The sequence below is a fragment of the Hydractinia symbiolongicarpus genome, chromosome 1 (genome assembly GCF_029227915.1).
Source record: "Hydractinia symbiolongicarpus strain clone_291-10 chromosome 1, HSymV2.1, whole genome shotgun sequence".
NCBI lineage: Eukaryota > Metazoa > Cnidaria > Hydrozoa > Anthoathecata > Hydractiniidae > Hydractinia > Hydractinia symbiolongicarpus.
The window spans coordinates 19,920,787-19,945,852 of NC_079875.1; the positions used below are offsets into that span (position 1 = coordinate 19,920,787).

General features: G+C 33.9%; 1 protein-coding gene across 1 annotated transcript; it reads right to left on the reverse strand.

Annotated features, from left to right (window-relative positions):
- Nucleotides 1-1,078: 1,078 nt before the first annotated feature.
- On the reverse strand, nucleotides 1,079-24,143 carry LOC130645482 (lamin-B2-like). The gene is made up of 20 exons (XM_057451488.1): nucleotides 23,736-24,143; nucleotides 23,031-23,220; nucleotides 22,747-22,908; nucleotides 22,195-22,331; nucleotides 21,793-21,928; nucleotides 21,490-21,594; nucleotides 17,320-17,421; nucleotides 16,960-17,004; nucleotides 16,752-16,786; nucleotides 16,090-16,264; nucleotides 15,090-15,197; nucleotides 14,825-14,890; nucleotides 14,448-14,498; nucleotides 14,327-14,364; nucleotides 13,871-14,027; nucleotides 7,465-7,578; nucleotides 6,550-6,660; nucleotides 3,305-5,824; nucleotides 2,390-2,500; nucleotides 1,079-1,664 (listed from the first exon to the last, which is right to left on the reverse strand). Exons 1-18 carry the CDS (start codon nucleotides 24,062-24,064, stop codon nucleotides 5,777-5,779), a joined length of 2,109 nt encoding a protein of 702 aa, XP_057307471.1. The 5' UTR covers nucleotides 24,065-24,143; the 3' UTR covers nucleotides 1,079-1,664; nucleotides 2,390-2,500; nucleotides 3,305-5,776.
- Between the last annotated feature and the right edge of the window lie 923 nt (nucleotides 24,144-25,066).

Here is a 25,066-nt window from a genome sequence, read left to right on the forward strand (position 1 = left end):
AGTTCTTATGTTTAATCTTAACCTGGTAAACTTGGAGATTCTGAACCCTGGAATCGTCACTTCCGAAAGTCTAACATAAACTTTTCCTTTCTTAACGGTTTTAATTTTAAAGTCTTACATAAAGATAGATCTCTGACTGTCACTATCGAATAGAATCCGCGTGTGCTTTTTGGCATCCAAATATCGCTTCCAAATTTCCTAGCAATTATCATATTTAGATCACCCGGTAACTTTTCTTTTCATAGAGAAATCAACAAACTTCCATATGCAGAAATGTCCAACTTTAATGCACTCAAATTCCTAGTACAGTTTTCGATTGCGTTATAAAGTTTCAGTAAAGACACAATGTCAGATTTATTAGTTATCTTGTTCGGTTAAAATTTCAATGGCCTCTTCATAGTTTGTGGAACTTAAACTTAATCCAGATATTGTCTCAGAAGCTTGACCTTCGACATATCTCTTCAGATATAATTCTTATACACAAGGAGGGTAAATAGCAGTCTGTACCCAACAGGAGTAAACTTTTTCTTATGCACAAAACAGAAAAATGCATGTAAAGAAACACGCGTTTAGAAACTAAAATAAACCAACTTTCAAAATAATTAAGTCTAAACAACAACTCCACGTATCAAAACAAACCAAGAAAAAACATGAATTCGTATTCTTCTATAGCCCCAAACCATAAGCTGTAAAACCAAAAACTATACTTAATGTCTAACCACGTGCTGGCACACAAGAAACAAAAAAAAGAAAAAGAAACTTCAGTCAAATCCGTAAATATCTTTGCAATCAAGCAAAAATATCGAGTTCGTGACGTCAAAGATGGCTGTCTAAAACCGTTCTTAAATCTCAATTAAATTATTAAGCAGTTCAAAAAAAAGGTCAGTCAAGTCAAGTAGCGAATGAGCTTACTGAGCTATTTTCGCTTCATACGTGTCTATCGTCCAAATTTCGTTGACCAATCTTGATCAATGTCTTTGCTCACAACTCAATTTTCTTTAATTATATAAATAAATCTTTGTGTCCCTCATCGGGCGCCATTTAAAAACCAGAAAAAAGAGAGAAATAACTCTGTCTGTTTTTATTAAGTTCTTCGCGGGTCTAGCCACGCTGTTTCAAAGTTTACAACGTTTTTACATTAACGCATGCGCCGTAAAATAAACCAATCAAAATACAACGTATTGTCTAACATAATAAAAGAAACTATACAGAAAAGCTATTATACAGAAAGGCTATTTTCTTCAATCACATTACCATTTGAAAATTATGTACCCATTTTTGCACCTTTAAGAACCACAGGTGGGCACAGCATTTACCAATTTCCAACAAGTTTCCCCTGGCTATAAATTTTGCAATCCCAAAGTCAAAAAACAAGATGCCCTGGGGACGAGGTTGGATTTACTAATAATGAATGCATTGTAATTTCACGTGCTTTCTTTTAAGACTTCAGACAATATACTTTTCTTGTAGCAATAACTAATAAATAAAAAGCTAGAAATATCATACAACAATAAATAAAACCAATAATTTGGTAAGCCAAAGCATCCAACTTTCACCTCAGCATAAAAAAAGAAAACAAACAAAACAATGGCAATTAATAATCGCGATTAAATTGACTACTGCAACTCAGTAGAGACGGTTGCCATGCTGTGTTGCGCAATAATCTAAATGAAATAAGAATGAACATATAACGTAATGATGTACTAGCTACCTGGCAAAATTTACGTTAATACGGTTTTTAAAACAAATTCCTGTAAAACCACTAACAGGTTAATTTCGATTGTTCTTTAAACAATTATAAATAAAAAATCTACGAAGGGTATAATTTTCGCCCTTGACTTTTTTTAATTTGCAAAATTAATGCACGCGAAAAATGCAGACATTTTTACTAATTAATGACATATGATTAACTAAAATTGGTCTTATTTATTATTATTGGCTGTCGCTTCTTAATGACGTTCAATTTCGTGTTAATCTTCGGATAAAAGTACTGCGTGCAAAAACTTTAATTTGCAAAAATTGTTACACGCAAAAAGAATGTACACCTTCTTTTGGAATGGGCACTTATTGGATAAAAATACAGGAATGGATCTTACTATACTGTATACCATACTGTACTACTTAAAAGACTATCACGTGACGTCATAAATGTTTCCTCTACAGTATAAAAACGCTGGCAAATACGTTATACTCTCTTTCCCAAAATCGCAGAGAAAAAATTGATCAGAATAACTTTCATATTTTTCATGGTGTAGGTAAATTTTTTTTGAATTTGAAAGAAATCAACTTTTCAATTAATCTTTAGACCAAGTTCTAGTCATCTCAATATTTCATCACATTGGATGAACAGAGTGTTTCGCTAAAAAAATAAAAAATAAGAAAATAATACATTTTTATCGCAGCTATATAGGGTTGTGATACAGTTCTTTCCATTGGGCCAGTCACAATGTTTCAATACAAGATGGTCAGGCAGGTATTTCTTTTGATTCGATCCCCAAACCTGCAAAAAAGTTCATAAGTGCAAATATGTCAATTTTAATGTCAATTTAATGCTGACTAGAGAAAATACATACAGTCGACGCTCGTTATCTCGAACTCCCAAGGGACCGAAAGAAAAGTTCGAGATAGCGAGCGTTCGAGATAGCGGAGGTTCGACATAACGAGCGTATTTCATGAAAAGTTCGAGATAACGAGTTTTTCGAAATTTTTTGAAATTTTCAGAAAAGGGCAAGGGTCAGGAGTTCGGTCATAAGTATCTGTGGGCAAGCTTTTAAAATTAAAATTCACCTGAATTAAGGGTACTTGAAGGAACTGTTTGGTCAAGAAAGGGAAATGGATAATAAAGAAAACAGCATTTTGCGTACATGTATACTTATTGTTGATTACAATTACATACATTATTTTTGATCGAAAAAGCTCAAAATACTAGTTTGCTTCTTGTTTTTCATTTCACTTTTAAGAAACAAATCTTCAAAGCGAAGCAGGAGGCGTTGCATGTCATCAGTGAATAGACGAACGTTTTTTTGCCTACTATTGCTTACAGAACTCAAGGGACCGAAGAAAAAGTTCGAGATAGAGAAAGTTCGAGATAACGGAGGTTCGAGATAATGAGCGTCGACTGTATATCGGTATTTAATTTAATACGATGAAGGTTTCCACAGACAGCTATATAAATAAAATTAAACACTCTGCCCCGCCCTTATCCCACTTTCAGTTTCAGGGTTAAGAAAAACATTATATTAAATATTATTATCTCTCTCTGTGCAGGGTCTGAGTAAAAGCTTTGTAGCATTATGAATCTTACCTTAACACTTTTTCCGGCCTTGAGAACATATCCACGAGCAAACGTGTACTTCACAGCTTCTTCTGCATTTCTTTCTACAACTCGTGTTATATAACAACCTTCGAGCTCTTCGTCCTGTGAAGAAAAATAATAGTTTAAGGGTACAAACTTTCGCGGGCAGAAAGTTTCGCGAGGAAAAAAAATGTCAAAATTTTGGGCTTTTACTTTTTTGAAGTAAGTTCGTGACAAAAACGATTTCGTATATATATAAAAATTTTAATGCAAAAACTTTCGCCAGTGGGAATAATCTATATATTAAATACGCCTTGTGTGTGTGTGCGCACGGTGAGGCCATGGCACACAAATCACGGGTCACTTTCTTACGACGTGGCGTTACGCTAAAATTTACCAAGTTAAAAAAAACGGAAATCAGGGGGTTACTATTTAAATATTTAATTCTCTTTTCTTATTAATTTAAAAAATAAAACTCTTTTTCTTTATTTTATTAAAGCTAATTTTTATTTTATTTTTAAATGTCTTTATTTGTTTTTTTGTTTTTAAAGCCCCGGTGGTCTTTATAGATAGAATAATTTAATTTTACCCCCAATTTACTATGTGCGCGCCGTATCACACGGAAACAAAGTTTATCAACTGAAAAATGAAAACTGAAGCGAAGAAAGTTGTCTCTTTTTCAAAATAATCCAGAAAAAAGTTATTTCAAACAATGTTTACTCATCATGAGGTTAGATTAAAGCTTATTATTTGTTTCTTCTATCATTTTTGTGTTCTGGGACCGAGGTTGCTTTCTTTTTAAAAAAAACTATCGAATTCGATTGATAATTCGAATCTAAAATGTAAAAAACAAAACTGTTGTTGTAGAGCTACCGTTGTTGTCGAGCGAGAATAAATCAATATAGAAAGTGTTGCGGAGGGTGGAACTGAGTTCCCTAGGTTCGCAAGCGAAAAAGTTCCCACGTGCCTTATGGTAATCGATCAAACGGTTTCATCTTCGATTTGATGAACATTTCCTGGCCATGCGTACAATATATATAGCTACAATCGTCCACAAAAATATGGCTCTCCATTCCCCCTCATGTTAAACACTGACCTTTGTGGCTCAGCAAGGTAAACGATTACACGTGACATACCTTCATGAACATACAATCTGCACAATATCTAGCTAGCTATATTCTTCTTTGCTGACTTTCTAAACTTTTTAGTTCTTGGCTTTTGGAATAAAATTGCCAGCAGAGACGAGAAATTTTGTGGATGATTGTAGCTAGAACAAGCTATGTGATGGATTTCTAAAGAGTAGAATTATCTTACTCACTGTGTAGTGTGTAGTATATATATAGCTAGCTAGCTAGCTAGCTAGTTAGAAAATATGTTTAAAACAACTTTTCTATGCTGATATGTAGCTGATTTTATGCTAGCAAAAATAGCTAATTTGAAGAAATGACCATTAAAAACAGTTGGGCAAGTGGGTCAAAAAAATCGGACGTTCTAAATTTTTAATGTAATGGGAGAAAATCAAGGAAATACGTCACGCTCTAATATATTTATGGGAACGAGGAAAATCGCTCCGCTACGATCCGTTCACTGGCGCTCACTACGCTTTGCTCCGTAATCAATATAAAAAGTGTTGCGGAGCGTGGGACTGAGTCCCCTAGGTTCGCAAGCGAAAAATTTTAGATGCCCCTTTCGGTTGAATCGCATAATGAATTGTATAAAAAACAAAAGTTCCCACGTGCTTCATGGTAATCGATCAAACGGTTTCATTTTCGATTTGATGAAACATTTCCTGGGGTTTCTGCATTGGCAGTACCGCAGTGTATTCCAGATGCAATATTGCATGGGCTAGTGACATATTTTATTTAAAACAGAACAAGAACGGTGTCCAACGAAAATAATTCTTTATCGGGAAATTATTTCCAGGTTTTTAGAAATTAAACGATCACCTTCATTTTTTGGAAACGATTATATACATGTTTGTTTTTACCTTAGGTTCAGAAACATTAACGCATGCGCCGTAAAATAAACCAATCAAAATACAACGTATTGTCTAACATAATAAAAGAAACTATACAGAAAAGCTATTATACAGAAAGGCTATTTTCTTCAATCACATTACCATTTGAAAATTATGTACCCATTTTTGCACCTTTAAGAACCACAGGTGGGCACAGCATTTACCAATTTCCAACAAGTTTCCCCTGGCTATAAATTTTGCAATCCCAAAGTCAAAAAACAAGATGCCCTGGGGACGAGGTTGGATTTACTAATAATGAATGCATTGTAATTTCACGTGCTTTCTTTTAAGACTTCAGACAATATACTTTTCTTGTAGCAATAACTAATAAATAAAAAGCTAGAAATATCATACAACAATAAATAAAACCAATAATTTGGTAAGCCAAAGCATCCAACTTTCACCTCAGCATAAAAAAAGAAAACAAACAAAACAATGGCAATTAATAATCGCGATTAAATTGACTACTGCAACTCAGTAGAGACGGTTGCCATGCTGTGTTGCGCAATAATCTAAATGAAATAAGAATGAACATATAACGTAATGATGTACTAGCTACCTGGCAAAATTTACGTTAATACGGTTTTTAAAACAAATTCCTGTAAAACCACTAACAGGTTAATTTCGATTGTTCTTTAAACAATTATAAATAAAAAATCTACGAAGGGTATAATTTTCGCCCTTGACTTTTTTTAATTTGCAAAATTAATGCACGCGAAAAATGCAGACATTTTTACTAATTAATGACATATGATTAACTAAAATTGGTCTTATTTATTATTATTGGCTGTCGCTTCTTAATGACGTTCAATTTCGTGTTAATCTTCGGATAAAAGTACTGCGTGCAAAAACTTTAATTTGCAAAAATTGTTACACGCAAAAAGAATGTACACCTTCTTTTGGAATGGGCACTTATTGGATAAAAATACAGGAATGGATCTTACTATACTGTATACCATACTGTACTACTTAAAAGACTATCACGTGACGTCATAAATGTTTCCTCTACAGTATAAAAACGCTGGCAAATACGTTATACTCTCTTTCCCAAAATCGCAGAGAAAAAATTGATCAGAATAACTTTCATATTTTTCATGGTGTAGGTAAAATTTTTTTGAATTTGAAAGAAATCAACTTTTCAATTAATCTTTAGACCAAGTTCTAGTCATCTCAATATTTCATCACATTGGATGAACAGAGTGTTTCGCTAAAAAAATAAAAAATAAGAAAATAATACATTTTTATCGCAGCTATATAGGGTTGTGATACAGTTCTTTCCATTGGGCCAGTCACAATGTTTCAATACAAGATGGTCAGGCAGGTATTTCTTTTGATTCGATCCCCAAACCTGCAAAAAAGTTCATAAGTGCAAATATGTCAATTTTAATGTCAATTTAATGCTGACTAGAGAAAATACATACAGTCGACGCTCGTTATCTCGAACTCCCAAGGGACCGAAAGAAAAGTTCGAGATAGCGAGCGTTCGAGATAGCGGAGGTTCGACATAACGAGCGTATTTCATGAAAAGTTCGAGATAACGAGTTTTTCGAAATTTTTTGAAATTTTCAGAAAAGGGCAAGGGTCAGGAGTTCGGTCATAAGTATCTGTGGGCAAGCTTTTAAAATTAAAATTCACCTGAATTAAGGGTACTTGAAGGAACTGTTTGGTCAAGAAAGGGAAATGGATAATAAAGAAAACAGCATTTTGCGTACATGTATACTTATTGTTGATTACAATTACATACATTATTTTTGATCGAAAAAGCTCAAAATACTAGTTTGCTTCTTGTTTTTCATTTCACTTTTAAGAAACAAATCTTCAAAGCGAAGCAGGAGGCGTTGCATGTCATCAGTGAATAGACGAACGTTTTTTTGCCTACTATTGCTTACAGAACTCAAGGGACCGAAGAAAAAGTTCGAGATAGAGAAAGTTCGAGATAACGGAGGTTCGAGATAATGAGCGTCGACTGTATATCGGTATTTAATTTAATACGATGAAGGTTTCCACAGACAGCTATATAAATAAAATTAAACACTCTGCCCCGCCCTTATCCCACTTTCAGTTTCAGGGTTAAGAAAAACATTATATTAAATATTATTATCTCTCTCTGTGCAGGGTCTGAGTAAAAGCTTTGTAGCATTATGAATCTTACCTTAACACTTTTTCCGGCCTTGAGAACATATCCACGAGCAAACGTGTACTTCACAGCTTCTTCTGCATTTCTTTCTACAACTCGTGTTATATAACAACCTTCGAGCTCTTCGTCCTGTGAAGAAAAATAATAGTTTAAGGGTACAAACTTTCGCGGGCAGAAAGTTTCGCGAGGAAAAAAAATGTCAAAATTTTGGGCTTTTACTTTTTTGAAGTAAGTTCGTGACAAAAACGATTTCGTATATATATAAAAATTTTAATGCAAAAACTTTCGCCAGTGGGAATAATCTATATATTAAATACGCCTTGTGTGTGTGTGCGCACGGTGAGGCCATGGCACACAAATCACGGGTCACTTTCTTACGACGTGGCGTTACGCTAAAATTTACCAAGTTAAAAAAAACGGAAATCAGGGGGTTACTATTTAAATATTTAATTCTCTTTTCTTATTAATTTAAAAAATAAAACTCTTTTTCTTTATTTTATTAAAGCTAATTTTTATTTTATTTTTAAATGTCTTTATTTGTTTTTTTGTTTTTAAAGCCCCGGTGGTCTTTATAGATAGAATAATTTAATTTTACCCCCAATTTACTATGTGCGCGCCGTATCACACGGAAACAAAGTTTATCAACTGAAAAATGAAAACTGAAGCGAAGAAAGTTGTCTCTTTTTCAAAATAATCCAGAAAAAAGTTATTTCAAACAATGTTTACTCATCATGAGGTTAGATTAAAGCTTATTATTTGTTTCTTCTATCATTTTTGTGTTCTGGGACCGAGGTTGCTTTCTTTTTAAAAAAAACTATCGAATTCGATTGATAATTCGAATCTAAAATGTAAAAAACAAAACTGTTGTTGTAGAGCTACCGTTGTTGTCGAGCGAGAATAAATCAATATAGAAAGTGTTGCGGAGGGTGGAACTGAGTTCCCTAGGTTCGCAAGCGAAAAAGTTCCCACGTGCCTTATGGTAATCGATCAAACGGTTTCATCTTCGATTTGATGAACATTTCCTGGCCATGCGTACAATATATATAGCTACAATCGTCCACAAAAATATGGCTCTCCATTCCCCCTCATGTTAAACACTGACCTTTGTGGCTCAGCAAGGTAAACGATTACACGTGACATACCTTCATGAACATACAATCTGCACAATATCTAGCTAGCTATATTCTTCTTTGCTGACTTTCTAAACTTTTTAGTTCTTGGCTTTTGGAATAAAATTGCCAGCAGAGACGAGAAATTTTGTGGATGATTGTAGCTAGAACAAGCTATGTGATGGATTTCTAAAGAGTAGAATTATCTTACTCACTGTGTAGTGTGTAGTATATATATAGCTAGCTAGCTAGCTAGCTAGTTAGAAAATATGTTTAAAACAACTTTTCTATGCTGATATGTAGCTGATTTTATGCTAGCAAAAATAGCTAATTTGAAGAAATGACCATTAAAAACAGTTGGGCAAGTGGGTCAAAAAAATCGGACGTTCTAAATTTTTAATGTAATGGGAGAAAATCAAGGAAATACGTCACGCTCTAATATATTTATGGGAACGAGGAAAATCGCTCCGCTACGATCCGTTCACTGGCGCTCACTACGCTTTGCTCCGTAATCAATATAAAAAGTGTTGCGGAGCGTGGGACTGAGTCCCCTAGGTTCGCAAGCGAAAAATTTTAGATGCCCCTTTCGGTTGAATCGCATAATGAATTGTATAAAAAACAAAAGTTCCCACGTGCTTCATGGTAATCGATCAAACGGTTTCATTTTCGATTTGATGAAACATTTCCTGGGGTTTCTGCATTGGCAGTACCGCAGTGTATTCCAGATGCAATATTGCATGGGCTAGTGACATATTTTATTTAAAACAGAACAAGAACGGTGTCCAACGAAAATAATTCTTTATCGGGAAATTATTTCCAGGTTTTTAGAAATTAAACGATCACCTTCATTTTTTGGAAACGATTATATACATGTTTGTTTTTACCTTAGGTTCAGAAAGATCAAATTTTTAGAAATCTTCAACATTAAGAAACTTAATGTACAATAGAAAATATATATATCAAAACCATAGTCCAAACGCTTGAAGCTCAACTTATCAAATTTTAAGAAACTCCATCCAGGCTCAACCAAATGCTTAGGTTTCTTTTAAAAAAATATGTAGATAACTAGCTATGGCAAGAAATATCTCACTGAAGGTCTGCTAGCTATCTAGTATGTGGAACTAGCACTAGCTAGCTAGCTAATACATATGCTTTCTTTATACTAGCTAGCTAGCTAGCTACGCTGGACAAAGTTTTCATATATAACGAAAAAAAGCAAGCACTAAATGTTAATAACTTAAGATAAAGTATATCTAATGAGAATTAAATAAGGATATTACTACCTGAGATTGATAGATATAAAAGGTAAACTTTTCCAGTAAAACTCTCGTGGTCCTTCTCGCATCGTCGCCATCTATATAATAATACACCAGTTCTGTCTGTCTGTCTGTCTGTCTGTCTGTCTGTCTGTCTGTCTGTCTGTCTGTCTGTCTGTCTGTCTGTCTGTCTGTCTGTCTGTCTGTCTGTCTGTCTGTCTGTCTGTCTGTCTGTCTGTCTGTCTGTCTGTCTGTCTGTCTGTCTGTCTGTCTGTCTGTCTGTCTGTCTGTCTGTCTGTCTGTCTGTCTGTCTGTCTGTCTGTCTGTCTGTCTGTCTGTCTGTCTGTCTGTCTGTCTGTCTGTCTGTCTGTCTGTCTGTCTGTCTGTCTGTCTGTCTGTCTGTCTGTCTGTCTGTCTGTCTGTCTGTCTGTCTGTCTGTCTGTCTGTCTGTCTGTCTGTCTGTCTGTCTGTCTGTCTGTCTGTCTGTCTGTCTGTCTGTCTGTCTGTCTGTCTGTCTGTCTGTCTGTCTGTCTGTCTGTCTGTCTGTCTGTCTGTCTGTCTGTCTGTCTGTCTGTCTGTCTGTCTGTCTGTCTGTCTGTCTGTCTGTCTGTCTGTCTGTCTGTCTGTCTGTCTGTCTGTCTGTCTGTCTGTCTGTCTGTCTGTCTGTCTGTCTGTCTGTCTGTCTGTCTGTCTGTCTGTCTGTCTGTCTGTCTGTCTGTCTGTCTGTCTGTCTGTCTGTCTGTCTGTCTGTCTGTCTGTCTGTCTGTCTGTCTGTCTGTCTGTCTGTCTGTCTGTCTGTCTGTCTGTCTGTCTGTCTGTGACTTTTGCAAAGTGGATAAAATTTCTTTGATAAAGTTTATAAAACATCGCCTATAAATTTGTTCTGTAAATTAGCAAACTTTGACGTTAGAGCAATATTGACGTCAAAGGAAAGTATATTAAGATTAGTGAAGCCATTGCATTGCACTTTTAAATTTAAGGGTAAATAACTTGGAAACGGGTGGAAATAACTGACGTCATCTCCTACGTGGGTAACTAGGGACTACCTTGGACCAATTTGGGTAAGTTTTCCAAACCTAAGTCACCGAATCTGTTTCGGAATGGACGGGTTAATGACGTCATCAAAAAACGTTTTAACCTCAATATCTCTGCACCCGTTTATTAAAAGTACATAATTCTATACATTTTCTTGATCAGCGTTTCAGGATCTATACGATGAAGGCAACAGGTATACAAATTTCTGAAAATAAACTTTAAGGTTTTGACGGGTCTTTGCTAAAGTCAGCAAAAGTTTTAATCCCTAATATCTCCTTAGGCGTTCGTCGAGAATATAAGATGCTGCAAATTATTTTGACCAGCGTTTCAACCTCTACACATTACAGACAAAAAATAAACAAACTTCGCGAATTTTTATCTGCACTGCACTGCTGACATCAGCAATACATAATTTTTTTATTGACCTTTTGCCTAAGTGGATTATTCCATAGGGCTTTATTGACTAGTATTTAAATAATATTTAAATAACAACAAAGACTCCCCCATTGCCGTTTTAAATTCATGTTGTCTCGCTTAATCAGAAATTTAGGGAAAAACGACCAGATTAAATTGCTGGGAAACAAAACTAAAATGGGCGAAATTGTAACCGTGGGAAAGAGTGTTTGATAATTTTGATGTGTAGGGGCGAGACGCGGAAATCCTATACAGCCTTTATTTCTCTTTATTTCTTTATTTCTCTTATTTAATTAGGAAATGGGCTCCGCTACGCTCCGGGCGCTGACGCGCCCTCCGCTTCTCTCCGCAAAAAGTTTATGTTGTTGTTAGAAATATTTGTTATAAAGAAGAAAAACGTACGATGATATAACATGAAAAAGAGAACTGATTGGAAATGTATCAGACAGTAGCTAGCTATACATTTTCAATTTGTTTTCTTTGGGATGAAGCCAAGTTTAGTAATCAAAGTAAAAAACTGATTGGACTTTTATCCAGAGAACGCTAGCTACTATTGAGAAAGCGAAAGAAAGCAGGTGTGTTGTGTAGATTATCTGGTAGAGAAATGAATTTAGATGAATAACGTTTTTAAGCCGTTTACACGCTTCCAGCTAAACTTTCCCCTAAATATAAAGTTACATATGTTTTGTCTTCAGCTTGAACATACATTTTTTGTAAGAATATACTCAGGGTCAGTTAAAGATAATAAATATAAAAAAAAATTGCCAATAGCTATAGCAACTTATAGCAAGCTTTATTTTATTGAGGCATTATATATTTTTAGGCCACGAGGATAGTATTTGTCAAGAAAGTTAAAAACTTTTTTTTATAAGAATATACTCTAAACAATGGGTCAGAATATCCTAAGAATATATCTAAGCTTGATTATTTGTTTTAATATAAAAATTTGTATGATGCACAAATTTAATTAGAAGTTTACTTTTTTATTGCGTATATATCTCACAAACTGAATCTTTTTTCTCTCCGAAGCAATGGGAAAGTACACCAGGGAAAGTTAAGAACATGAAGGCTGAAACGAAAAAAACACTATTCTTATAAAATACAGCGTGTATATCGTAGAGAAGAATTTATATAAAATGTAAAAATTAATTTTTCCGTTGTTACTGTTTTTAACGCTACGAAGTGGTTGATGTCGTTATAATAAACCTTAATGTAAACAAAGTTAAATCAATGTTTACATCTGTTACGTTACCGTTTGAAATATATTCGATTCTTAAATTCGAAAACACTGCATTGTTATCATGCACGGCACGTTTGCGCATTGGGAGGGTTGCTGTATGCAATAGACTAAATAGCTAATTTGGTATGATGCATTAGAAACTGAAAATTTTGCAATAATCTTTTTTGTGTGACTTAACGATTTTTTCTTATGTCTGGTATACTATTTTCCCTGGTGTACTTCTGGCATGGCAAAGCAAGTATATAGTTTTAGCAGATAGCTTTTTACATAACCGTTGTTAGACACCTTCGATTATGTTAGAACTTTTGCATTTTTATTTTATTTTATTTTTATTTTGTTGTTGGACCTGCTTATATTTTTAAACGTTCTGTATAATGCATATTGTGAGCAACCTCAATCCCAGGGCTTTTTTTCTCTTTTATTTTTATTTTTTTTATTGCTGCACATGCTAATTTTTTTGGACGTTTTGTTTCAGTGGTTATGGAAGTTGAATAATGCAAATTGTGACTTCAAATTACTGTGTTCTATGTTTTTATTTGGCACCCATCATATGGACTCGATGAGAGATTCAGTGGATTCTTCCACGGGACTTCGGCTAGTATTTCATTAATATTCCATAATTTTACTATATTCATAACATTTTTCTTGAAAAAATTCACTTTGTTACTTGGTCGAGAAAATCGAAAGCGTTCCTGCCATCATATATTTTCTTTTTTGTGATTTCATTGCTCTTATTGCTTCTTTTCCATTGAAACACTAAGTAGTAAATCTTATTCTCAGGCAGTATGACCATAGCCTATCCAGACAGATGCTCCAAACGCTAATTTTTATAATGTTGTTTTTTTTCTTTAGCGCAGAAACTTTCGCGAATGGACTATTTTTACGTAATTTCGCGATGACGAAATATCGCGACATTCGCAAAAATATCTGCCTCCGAAAGTTTGTGCTCTTAATTTATTGGCGAATAATTTGTAAATGATGTTGTAATTTATAGTACTAGAAAAATAAAAAACCTTTAAGACTTTTTCTTCTTCTCGTGATTGGCAACTGTCAAAAAAACATACAACTTCTTCTGAAATTCATTTACTTTAAGTACTTCAAGAGGATTTATTTTGTTTTGATTAGGCAATAAGTTGTCGAATTGCTTTTATTGCGTGACTTAAAAATGGTGATATGTTCTGGAACATAAATAAAAATTGAAGAAAAATTTATTCCTCCACCATCTTTAATATAATTGTAAAACTTGGACCTGATAAACTCTCTATTTTGCATCTTTCATGCCATACAGACTTACGTACATATTTTCTTAGGTTTGCGAGGCTTTTCGTCTAGAATCCTGATTTGTAGTACATGAAAAATGCGATTACCTCTTCGGATTGATTTGACAGTTGTACGTATTTTCCTTTTTCATCACAATCAGTAATGGCAATGTTTCCAAGTGTCTTGCTAAACAATGTTTCTGTCATGTATTGAAGCTTCATACGTTGTTGCATTGCGCAACCTTGCATTCCGCTTACATCCAACCTGAATGTAAACAAAAGAGAATTTTGCAGGACTGTGCAGATTAAAATGAATCAAATTGATGTTTTTGTGACTAGTGCTACATGCAAATCATGACACAAAATACATTTCACATTCTTTAGAACTTTTTCATCTTCGAAGAAATCAATGAGGGTAGTGATTGCTAAGCATCATGGAGCTTAAAACAAGTCGGAAGTCGCTAATTTAGTTCATGCCAGGGCAATGTATAGTGGACTGAAGTTAAAAGCACGCGGACTTGGTTTGTTGAAATATTAAAACTCAAAAATTTGATATCATCTTACATAATACACCCTGATTCTCTTTTGTCAGCGTTCACATCCTAAAAATGAATACTTTTGATGCAATATATAATTACTAAGCAAAACTTCGACTTATAAATAATAATAATTTTATCCTCAGTACCTGTTGAAGTCCAGCTACGGCTGACATCTGCAGAATATGTTCAGCAACTACCTATATAATCGTCTCTTTTTATTAATAATTGTCAATTATACAACGGTCAAAAGGTTTGTTTTCCTTTAAACAAGTAAAGACTTTAACTACAACGAAGACGACGCAGAGAACGCCAACGAAAACGACAGCAGTGAAATGAACAATGACAACGACAAAGATAACAATAACGATAATAAAAATGACAATAACAATAACAACAGCGACAACTTACAAAACAACAGTGAAAGTGACAACGAAAACGAAAACGAAATCTGCAAAAACAACGACAACGACAACGACAATATACGCGAAAATAACAACAGCGACAGCGACCATGTCAAACTAACCTTCTTCTCTTGATTGATAAGTCTTGTCACAACTTTCTGTACGTCCATAAGTTTTTTACATTTTACCTTTTAAAACAAATATTTCGACGTTTGAGAAACAAACATGAAACACACAACTTGAGGAAACTGGAAGATGTTATTGCCAACATGTTCATGTGATGGACACCCTGGCTAATTTGCGGTGTATCAAACTTTCGACTAAATGACTGTTTTGCTTTCAGATTATAAATTAAAAAATAAAAATTTATTAAGGAAAAAAGGGAACCTTTAATGACTGGCCTGTTTTGATCACATCCTGAAGCTGTGTTTCGATAACCATACAGTCATCTTCGTTTACAGTTTGCTGAAGAATCCAGCTATCCAAACATATATCCTGTAAGTATAATTTCGAAAAAGTATTTATAAATATATTTTAAAACATGAGTTATAATAGTTTTATACCTATAAAATCAGCGGGTGTTTGAAAGTTGACTTTAGTAATTAAAGATGTTAAATTTACACATTTCGCCCTTTTACGCCTTAACTTTTTAAAAAGGTTACTGCAGATCAAATTGATTTCCTTTTTTTCAGAAATCCAAATTTCGTATATCACTATTACGTCCGACAGAGAGAGAATTGCGTTTATACTACTCCCAAATTATTTAAATACGCATTTTAGATGATTTAAACAGCTTCTTTTTTTTAAATTTAGTCTTCAGGGAAACAATATGGTTAAACCCTCGTGTAGACACTAATTACTGCTCCCACCTCTCTCAAAAAGATTTTCCTAGTTACCGGCTTAGTTAATTAAAGTTGCGAAGTCTTACTTTGCTATATCGACTTTTATTGAAGTAAGTGAAAAAATAACTCAGCCGATCACATAAATCGTGAAGAGTGTTGAGCGGCAAATTTGTAAACAATGATTTAATATATATTTTACTATTTCCTTAGATGCTAAGTGTAATTGTTAACCAATTTTTTTAAAATTAATATTAGAAATTTTCGTGGTTTTTGCAGTTTGATTTCTTCTTGGCAAAATTAAATTGCCCAATAAATTGTCAAGTAAAATGTAATTGCCAAATACTAAAAATTATTCCCAAAGCGGAAGCTTTGACTCAAAGCTTATATATATCCGATACAACAGTTACAAGTTTCAATTTTATTCAAGGTGCAGAAAAGGTATATTTGCGAAAATAAATTTTTCAATATCGCGAAAATTTCTGGGTGCAAAATATCTGACATTAAATTTGTATTCTAACCAACAACTCTATTTCCAAATTACTTACGTTGGAGGAAGCGTTGTACAACTTGACATGTTCACCATCCAGATTACATTCTGTTATCTCAACACCTGCCAAATTACTAGCAACGCTGGGACCTTTGTAGTCAACTCGGTACTGCTTCAAACAACGTTGTTCACACTCGTGCCCTCCTTTCACTGGAGGAGCGCTGATGTTCAACCTGAAGAATAAACAGACGTATGTTGGTTTGATTAAGAATTTAGAACATAGTCTTATGAATTATAAAAAAATCAACGCCGTACGCATTACATTGTCCTGTTCTATTCCTGTTAATCACACACCCGTAGCTTTTTTATATATCTCAGTAACTTAGCGTTTTAAATAAGTACAATCAGTGAGACAAAATGTTGGAAAATGACAGCAAATTTTGAATTCCATTGCCACAAGTACTAATTTCAGCTGTTTCTACATTGGATATACACAATTTGAACTTTTTAAAGTTCACTTGTCAATGTTTACACAGCGGAATTGGGATTTAAGATCTTGGTTATTTGGTTAAAGTCAAACACTTGACGTGATTATTCTGTAGCTACAGCGTGTTAAAAAGTGCAACTAGCGTGCACTATGTGTTAGGTGTAAAACCCTTTCGTCTGTCTGTTCTGAATAAAGTGTGTTATATGGACTTCGAATAAACACAAAATACATACAAAAAAGCACCAGTTCTATGCTCCGCATCAGCATGCTAAAAACAGAAAAAGAATTTTTAATTTATCGTTTTTAAGTAACGACAAATAAAAACGTTTTAATTGTAAAAATGTATTTCAAGCACAACAAAAAGGTAAGCTCAAATATTTGAGGACTAATATGAACTTGAATTTAGTGTTTTTACGAAAGAAGTTTCAACTTCATACTTACACTTGATGTCACGTTCTCTTTCAACATGTTGTGTGTAGTAATAACCTCAAAAACATAATTTCGCTTACAATATGTCGAATATATATGTCTGAAGTTAAATATCAGGGAGGAAGAGCTTGAATTTAGGAGAGAATAACGTAGTCACAATTGGTTCCTTGTTTTAGGAGTCGTCATTACTGAGCTTTCAGGTTTTGGCTATCAAGATAGATGGTATAGAGTATTCATATGCAAAAAAGATGACTCCATTGTTCCGCGCTGAAAAATTGGGTATCGACGGAATTATAAAAGGCTTTTCCATGGCAACTTTGTTTTCAAAAATAAAGCAGCAGATCAGAAGTATTGAATATCAGTTGCACTCACCTCTCCTTTCTCATTTACAACTGTTGTTATTACAGTTCTTCCTTGTGGCCATTCCTGGTCTTTCAATGCAAACGTCTTTTTACCGTGGGAAGCACTGAATACCTACAAAAGTATAAACCACATGATATCTTTCCCTACTATGACAAAAGTATAATGTGCACTAGCGGTTGTTAAATTGGCAGCAATGTACCGAGTTTTCAAATTTGTTTAAACTTGTTTTTGCCGCATCGGTGCGGTGGGGAAGATTTTGTAGAAAAAAGTCTAAATTCAGTGAGCATATTATTAAAGGTTTTCATTTTCGTTTAACATAAATACGGGAACTATTTTTCTTACATAATAAAAATTTGCGATAAACAAATCTACCAATAAAAACATCAATACTGAAAATGCACATACTTATCATAGCAAACATCAAATATCATTACGCTGTACTTTTATTCGCTTAATTTATTATTAAATAATTTTTTATTCGCATATCGAATAATAAATTATTATAATGATTATCATTTAAAAAATTGACAACATGAGAACATGTTATAGCGTAACTGTTTTCTAGAACCAAACGTAAAATTAATGATCAAAATATAAGCATCAACAAATGTGCATAAATAAAATTATTGTATCGAAAAAAGTATATAAATTAGAAAGCTTAACATATGGAACAAAATATAAACATTAACAAATGTTCAGAGGTTATTGTATGGACTCTACTTTATTATCAGCCTTGCAGTAGGAAAACGTTACCATAGACTTCCGAAAATTTTTTAGCTATGATTCTTGAGGGTGAATTTTTTTTTATTTTTTGAAATGTTATCCAACATTGTAAAAACGACACTTCCACTTTTTATAGCAGCGCCAATAATCTCCATCGCATTACCTCTTTTACAGAAAAATACACCGTCTTCTTGGACAATATCGCTTTTACATTATCACAAGGCACTTTTTGCCGAATTTACATTTATTATTCTCCCAGTAGCAACTTCAAAACCGAATCTTTAAGATTTTCTTCGTCAAAATCAAATTTAACTTCTGATTTAACAATAGTTGTTGCCTCTGTGGTTCTAGGCCTTTGACACTAAATCTCTTCAAAATAAGCTAAGGCTATATTTTCAGTAACATCTTTCAGGGCTGCTTTCCTTAGGGAAATGGTTTTATTGTACGATTCCACAAATTCAATATCAGCTGAATTGCACATCATGCCAACTATATTGACCATGTCGAAAAGTCAAGACTCGTTATTTACAGCAGCTAAACATCTGTTTCATTATGGCATGTGTTTGGCCCAGTATAACTTGTGTTTCTGTGAAACATAAAATATCTGATTGTAGCAGACGGGCAGCATCAACAGCATGTTTGGGTAAAGTCCTGATATTAAGCTTAGTAAGATTGACTTGAAGTGTATGTTATATGACATGGCAACAGCATACTGTGATTTGTAAAGCTCTGGAGTCTGCTTTAATTACAGATTTATCAAATTCAGCAATAAGATATATAATGAAACAACTCTGCTTAAAGCAACATACATTCGAACGTAATTAAAATTTCTTTATTTCAACAAATTCATACTAACTACAGCTTTTTCAAGACTTAATCTTTGAAATTAATGCATTGTACATGCCCAAGCCAACATAAGAGAAAAATTCATTCTTTTAATGACGGGGGAATCTTTATTAGGAATATTTAGGAATCTTTATTAGACTTAATTTTAATGCTGGCTTCCACTTTCTCAAGTCGAAATATTGCTAACAAATATAACATGTAGGGGGTTTTCAATAAGAATATTATGAACATCTGCAGGTGCGTTCTCTGCTAATATAAGAGGAGCATTACATGGGTAGTTAATGTCACTGGGTTTAATACATCTAGATTTAAGTAGTGTTACATCATCATCATCTAAATTTAACTTAAATTTAAATTTGATTGAGTAAATTAATAAACTGACAATCCCTTTGTTGTCTCATTACTTCTGTCAACTTTGTTATCGTGAAAAGATTCCACAATGAATCAATATTATGCAAAATATTGGTAGCTTTATTCAGCATATACAGGTTTCGCGCCCACCGGAGGTAATTGCAAGAAATCACCTGCAGCAATAACAGTAATGCGGGCAAATGGACTATCATAATTTGCACAACCACAAATTTCAACTAGCTGAAAATGTATATAGAAAAGCATATTGTTTAAAATCATAGAAATTTCATCAATGATTGTGGCCTTCAATTTGGAGAAGTTATTTCTTAAACCTGACTTAGCTACCAGGAATTCCCAGAGCTGTGTACAACGTAATACCTTCGATATTATAGCTGCAACAACTGTTGGAGCTGTAAGTGAGACCATGGCTTTTTCCAAAGATGTGTTCCTATGTGATAAAACGTTTTCATAGTTTAATACAAAAGTTTGGTTAAATCACTTTACACATCCAGCATTACCAGTTAAAAAAACGTGGAAAGGACTAACTCTTTTAGGGAGAGCAACTGACAGGTTTTGGACAAAACGTTTGAACTAATCATGCACAACATCAAAAATTTTTCTTTGTTTTTTGATTTAGTTACCTAAATCAAAAAATTTTAGGCATTTAACTTATCATCTGACAAAAATATTGCATAACCGGCAAAACTTTGCACTGCTAGGCTATTTTTCTCAAACAATACAGCATCATAGGAAGGAACCTTTTCACAAATTAAATCATTAATTTTATTACCTGATGCTTCAGCATTATTACTTGAGTGTTGATATAAATTCAACAACGCTTCTGGAACAAAGTTGTAATGTGGCTGCATAACTTGCCTGTTTCTACTAATAGTATCAATGACCCCTAGTTCTTGTAACTTTGGCAAATAAGTACCTGTAGAATGTGGCGATTTTGAAGTTTCCTCGTTTCGAAAAGGGTAAAACGCAAATAGCAAATAATGAGCATACTTTTCACTACCCCCCTTTAATTTAGGAAAACGGCTTTTAGGCACACTAGCAAACTTTTTAAATAAAATTTGACGAGAAATCAATGTACGCTCCAGTATATTAAAAATTTTTAGACATGGTAGGACAGGAATGATTTTTAAGCTGTTCTGGCAAGTTTTGCATATATTGGCCTCTCCGCCTGCTACATTATACAAAAGTTCAGTTTGAAACAGTTCTAGCCTATAGACAACTATTGAATGTAACACATAAATGTGACACCTTCTTTAGACAATTCTTCAAATTTTTTACTCTGTTCTTCACAACACTTTTAGAATGGGTTATGGTCTGTTTTGTTTTGTAATTCCTACAGTAATAATTATTATTGTGAATTACTCGGCAATTGTGTTGTGTAGAAAAACAATCTTTTTAGAGTTGTTACTTTTAATGTACTGACTGTCGTATTGCAGGGACGTAGCATTGGGAATATTGGTTTCATAGAACTTAATAAAAAATTGTTAACGGTCATTATTGATTGAAATTCTAGAAGAACTGCTCTTGGGAGCCCCTACCATTTTTTACCATTTTTTAAAATCAACAAAAAGGTCAAAAAAATTAAAAAGACCATTGTGATTCAACAATGTTTGTGTTTTAATATTACAATTCTCCATGAATCCTGTGTGCAGCAGTTCACCTGAAGCAACCGTATACGCGACTGTATATAATATTCCAAATTTATGTCACTATAATGAAACATACATACCGTAAATGCTCTAATAAACGTCCTGGAAATTTATTTAATTTGTTAAGATTTTTATTGGGGAAGGGAGGGTGGCGCTCATTGGAGACGGACTTTAAATACAGACTGGGCGTTTGTTTAAAAACTAAGCAATTCAAACACTCATACTTTGACATACCTATATTTTCCTCATAAAGTGAACACTATTTTGTTAAATGAGTTGAAATAAATTTCTTAAATCTAAAAAACGCCCACTCTTTGGATGGAGAGACCAGGCAGTTAATAAAAAAATAACAAATAAACAAAGTAATTCAACTTTTTAGGGAAAAAGGGGAGTTTATTAGGCGTTCAGTACAAACCAGGTGTTTTATAAGTGCTTTACAGTAACCACACTACGTACCCGTTTTACGAGAAATACATGTGGAACATCTCAGGTTAAAAGACAGTGTAACATAGGATTGATTAAGATGGACACAGATAAGAAACGAGTATGGAGTAATTAAAGTTTAAAATTTAGGAATCAGCAAACATCTTACTGTGGTATAACATCCTTTTTCGAGGCTGTATTTCGGAAAAGTAAATTCAACTTTTTCTTTATCATCAGCAACTCTATAAAGTTTCCAACCTTTCAATTGAATAGACTAAAAAAATAAGATTTTGTATATGTTCTTTTCTTTCAGGCTGGTCGTTTTTGTGACAAAATTATAAAAACACCAGCTTTTTAATTGACTTGTTTCAAAGGAAAGGAGAAGATGCTGAAGTCCCTTCAACGGATCATTCTTGCGTTTTACATGTATATTGGCAATAAAAGGGGAGGGGTCTCATTAGATTAATTTTACCTGATCGCTTGTGTTAGACAGCTTCACATATCTGCCCTCAGAATCACTCTCTATTACTTCAATGATGTTGTCAGGCTTTGTGTATGAAATATGATATCGATTCGTAGCACATTCAGAAGACGACATTAACTTTAATCTTACAAACATGGTTAGAAAATATATTTGTAGCTACTCTGGTTGTAATGTAAGCTGCACAAGATGGTTTTACATCTTCATGCAACCACTTTACACAAAACATCAATACTATATATATATATTCTAATGGAGAACAAGCAACAAATTACAACTGCGCATTGAGCACTTTGGAACAAATATAAAAATTGAAAACCGAACCAGAGAGAATTAAAGCCAAACCGAAATGCGCGTTAGGCACAACTCCTGAGGCTAGGTTCCGGAACGTACCTGTGCTCTTCCCCTTCAAGTAAGCTTTTATAAGCAATAATTTCTTTCTGAAACAAACTTTTCATCAGCGTGTAATTTTCCTCCAGTTGTGAATACATTTTATGTTTTTCTTCAATCTCCATCCTCAGTGTGTTTAACTAAAACAAGAATAGTTTATAGCCACATTAAAATAGAACCTGTGTTGGAAAATATCCCGTGAAAAATGTCGATGTTCAAATGTACGCCTGGAGCCTAATCTTTTGTTTACAAGGGTCGAGTTAAAAACTGATCAAGGAAATACGGTAGGTCGCAGTTTCTGCGGAAATTTGTAGGACGCACAATGCAAAGTCGAAGTGCAGCATAAATAACAAATTTAACAAATTTAAATTTTCATGTTTCTTTTAATTCGACTCTCCATTTTGCACAACAGTTAGTTTTAAAAATCAAACTTCGTGATTGGTTTAATACGCGCGCGTGGCGACAACAAGTTCGCTGAAAATATATCGCATTTGTTATTAAGTTGAAAATTTTGAGCACGATCTAAAATAGACAAACAACGGGTATGATAAGCACCTTCTCTTTGTATGTTTCTTCCAATTCAACCCTCATTGTGCCAATCTCAACAGCATATTGTTTGCGCCATTCTTCAACCTTCTCGTTAAGCAATGCATTGATGTTTTGGTAACCACTATCAGCTTCTATCCTCACCCTTGTTTCCTGGTACTGTTGAATACGCTAAAAGCAGTTTATAGCACGTTAAGCCTAGCTTAAATGTTCATCTATGTACTGCATAACCGAAAAAGAACTACTGGCTGTTAGTATAGTTGTAAAAGATGTTGAAAATATTATTTTCTCACCATAGCATGTAAGTGATCAGCTCTCTCCATCTTCTCTTTCAATGTTTTCTCCATATTCCGCGCATCTATTAATTCAAGTTCGAGTTCCCTATTTCGAGTGTTTATACTTACTACCCAGGTTTCAGCTTTGTTTTTCGTTTCTATTAATTCTTCTTCCAGCTGACTTCGACTCACCTTCTCTTTTGCTAACCTGCAGCGAGAAAGATGAAAACAATGATAAAGAAGTAATTACATGTTACGTAAAAGAACTTTATGGGTTTTATGACAGGAAGAGGAAACAGCAACAGATCCAATTTAACCCGTTGTACTTCCTTTGCCAACAAGAGAACCGCTACTTTTGACAAGCTTGTTCAAATAAAAGTTATTTAACATATTTTCCGGTTTTTACATAATTGGCATGAATAAAGAAAATAGTGCAAGAAAGATTCCCTATGACGAAAAAAAGTTGCCTTGTATGTTTCAAGTCCTAAGGATAACCATAAAACGAAAGTTATTATATTTCCTCGATTACAAGAATTTCATAGATATTCTTAGGAGTAGTTTCGAGTAATAGCTAATATCTAAAACTAAAACTCTTAGAGGTATGGAACTTAAATATATATAATATGTGACATACAGGTGCCTAATAAATAAATATGAGACAGAGTATCATAACAATGCAGAATAGAGTAAATAGGGTGAAGAATAATTTGTCTCAAAACTTACATTTCCGTTATCTCCGCAATCTTCAGTCTCAACGAAGCAATTGTTTTCTCGCAGCTTTTAATCTGAAAGCTTTGCTCAGTTAATTTGCTTTCGTAAAAATTTTTCAACTTTGAGAACTCGTTTTCCGTCAACGTTGTAATTTCAAGAGCCAGTTTGTTATTCTGCTTTTCCAGACAAGCCACGTGGCTGATGTATCTAGCTAGTCGGTTATTTAGCTCTGACAATTCAAAATTAACATCTCGATTGTAGTAAACCTGATCTTTATCTACAGTAACTTGTTGCGCCATTTTGAATTGTACCGGATCCATTCCCGCGCTTTTTTTCTGCATTTAAAAAACAATGGAAGAAACTCAAGGAAACTGTTCAAATTGCATCTCACAATATCCAGCAACATTTATTCATCGAAAATGTTGCTGTTTGAAAATTAAATATGAAAGTTGAACAAATATCGCAGTTACTCCCAATAGAAAACATAAAGGGCGTTGGTACTGGATGAATGAACGGTATGATTGCTACTTTCTCGAAACAATGTCGATGAAACATTTTTTGTCAAAAACCATTTGCAACATATATTATTGAAAAAACAGAAATAGGGATAACATCTTAAAATTATCATGATTATTAAATATTTAATAAAAATACTCATCACTCCGCATAGGTGGGGCATTATAAATACGCTTTTTATAAAAGAACATTTAAATTCTGCTTGAAAATACTCTTCTTGAAATCTGTATCGTGTTTCATACCTTCAGAAATGTCTTTTAAGCCAAATACTGTCAATTTCTTTATTGACATACCTACGTATTTGTTACATTTTGAGAAATAACAATTATAATACCAGTAACCTCGTTTTACTAACAACGATGTTGCTAGTGGAACTGTCTCAAAAATCTCTTTACTTGTTTTTTTTGGTAGCAGAATTATCTTGTGGAAAAGAATTCTGCGCAAATTTTTTTGGTCTAAGACCTACAAATTTCACAGTATAAACTTTAGCAATTTCGCCATATATGCTTAATTTTTGCAATTTTTAATGCGCCCTTGCACCCTTAAGCGCGATTTCCATCAGAGAAACCTTTCCGCGAGTTCTCCGCATAGCGACGTTTCCCGCTCGGACGGTGGCCGTGCAACAAATCTGATGAGTCAAAAATGGCGGCTGTAAACAGGCTTCTGCTTTTGAGAAAAACAATTGTTTTGTTAATGATTTTCAGAAAAAACGTGCACAGAAAAGAAACGGTGCTGGGTTCGCAGAATTTTTAATGACCGACAAGAAAAAGGGGAGTTTTTTATTGCTGTTTAAAGATATGTATTTATTCGACAGTGAATATTTTTTT

Excerpts from the sequence above, each read along its gene's own strand:
- LOC130645482 (XM_057451488.1), bottom strand. The coding sequence starts at position 24,064 with ATGCAGAAAAAAAGCGCGGGAATGGATCCGGTACAATTCAAAATGGCG. Across the intron at positions 23,221-23,735 it reads ATTGCGGAGATAACGGAAAT|GTTAGCAAAAGAGAAGGTGA; the intron begins GTAAGTTTTGAG and ends TTCTCGCTGCAG. Across the intron at positions 22,909-23,030 it reads CTGATCACTTACATGCTATG|CGTATTCAACAGTACCAGGA; the intron begins GTGAGAAAATAA and ends AACTGCTTTTAG.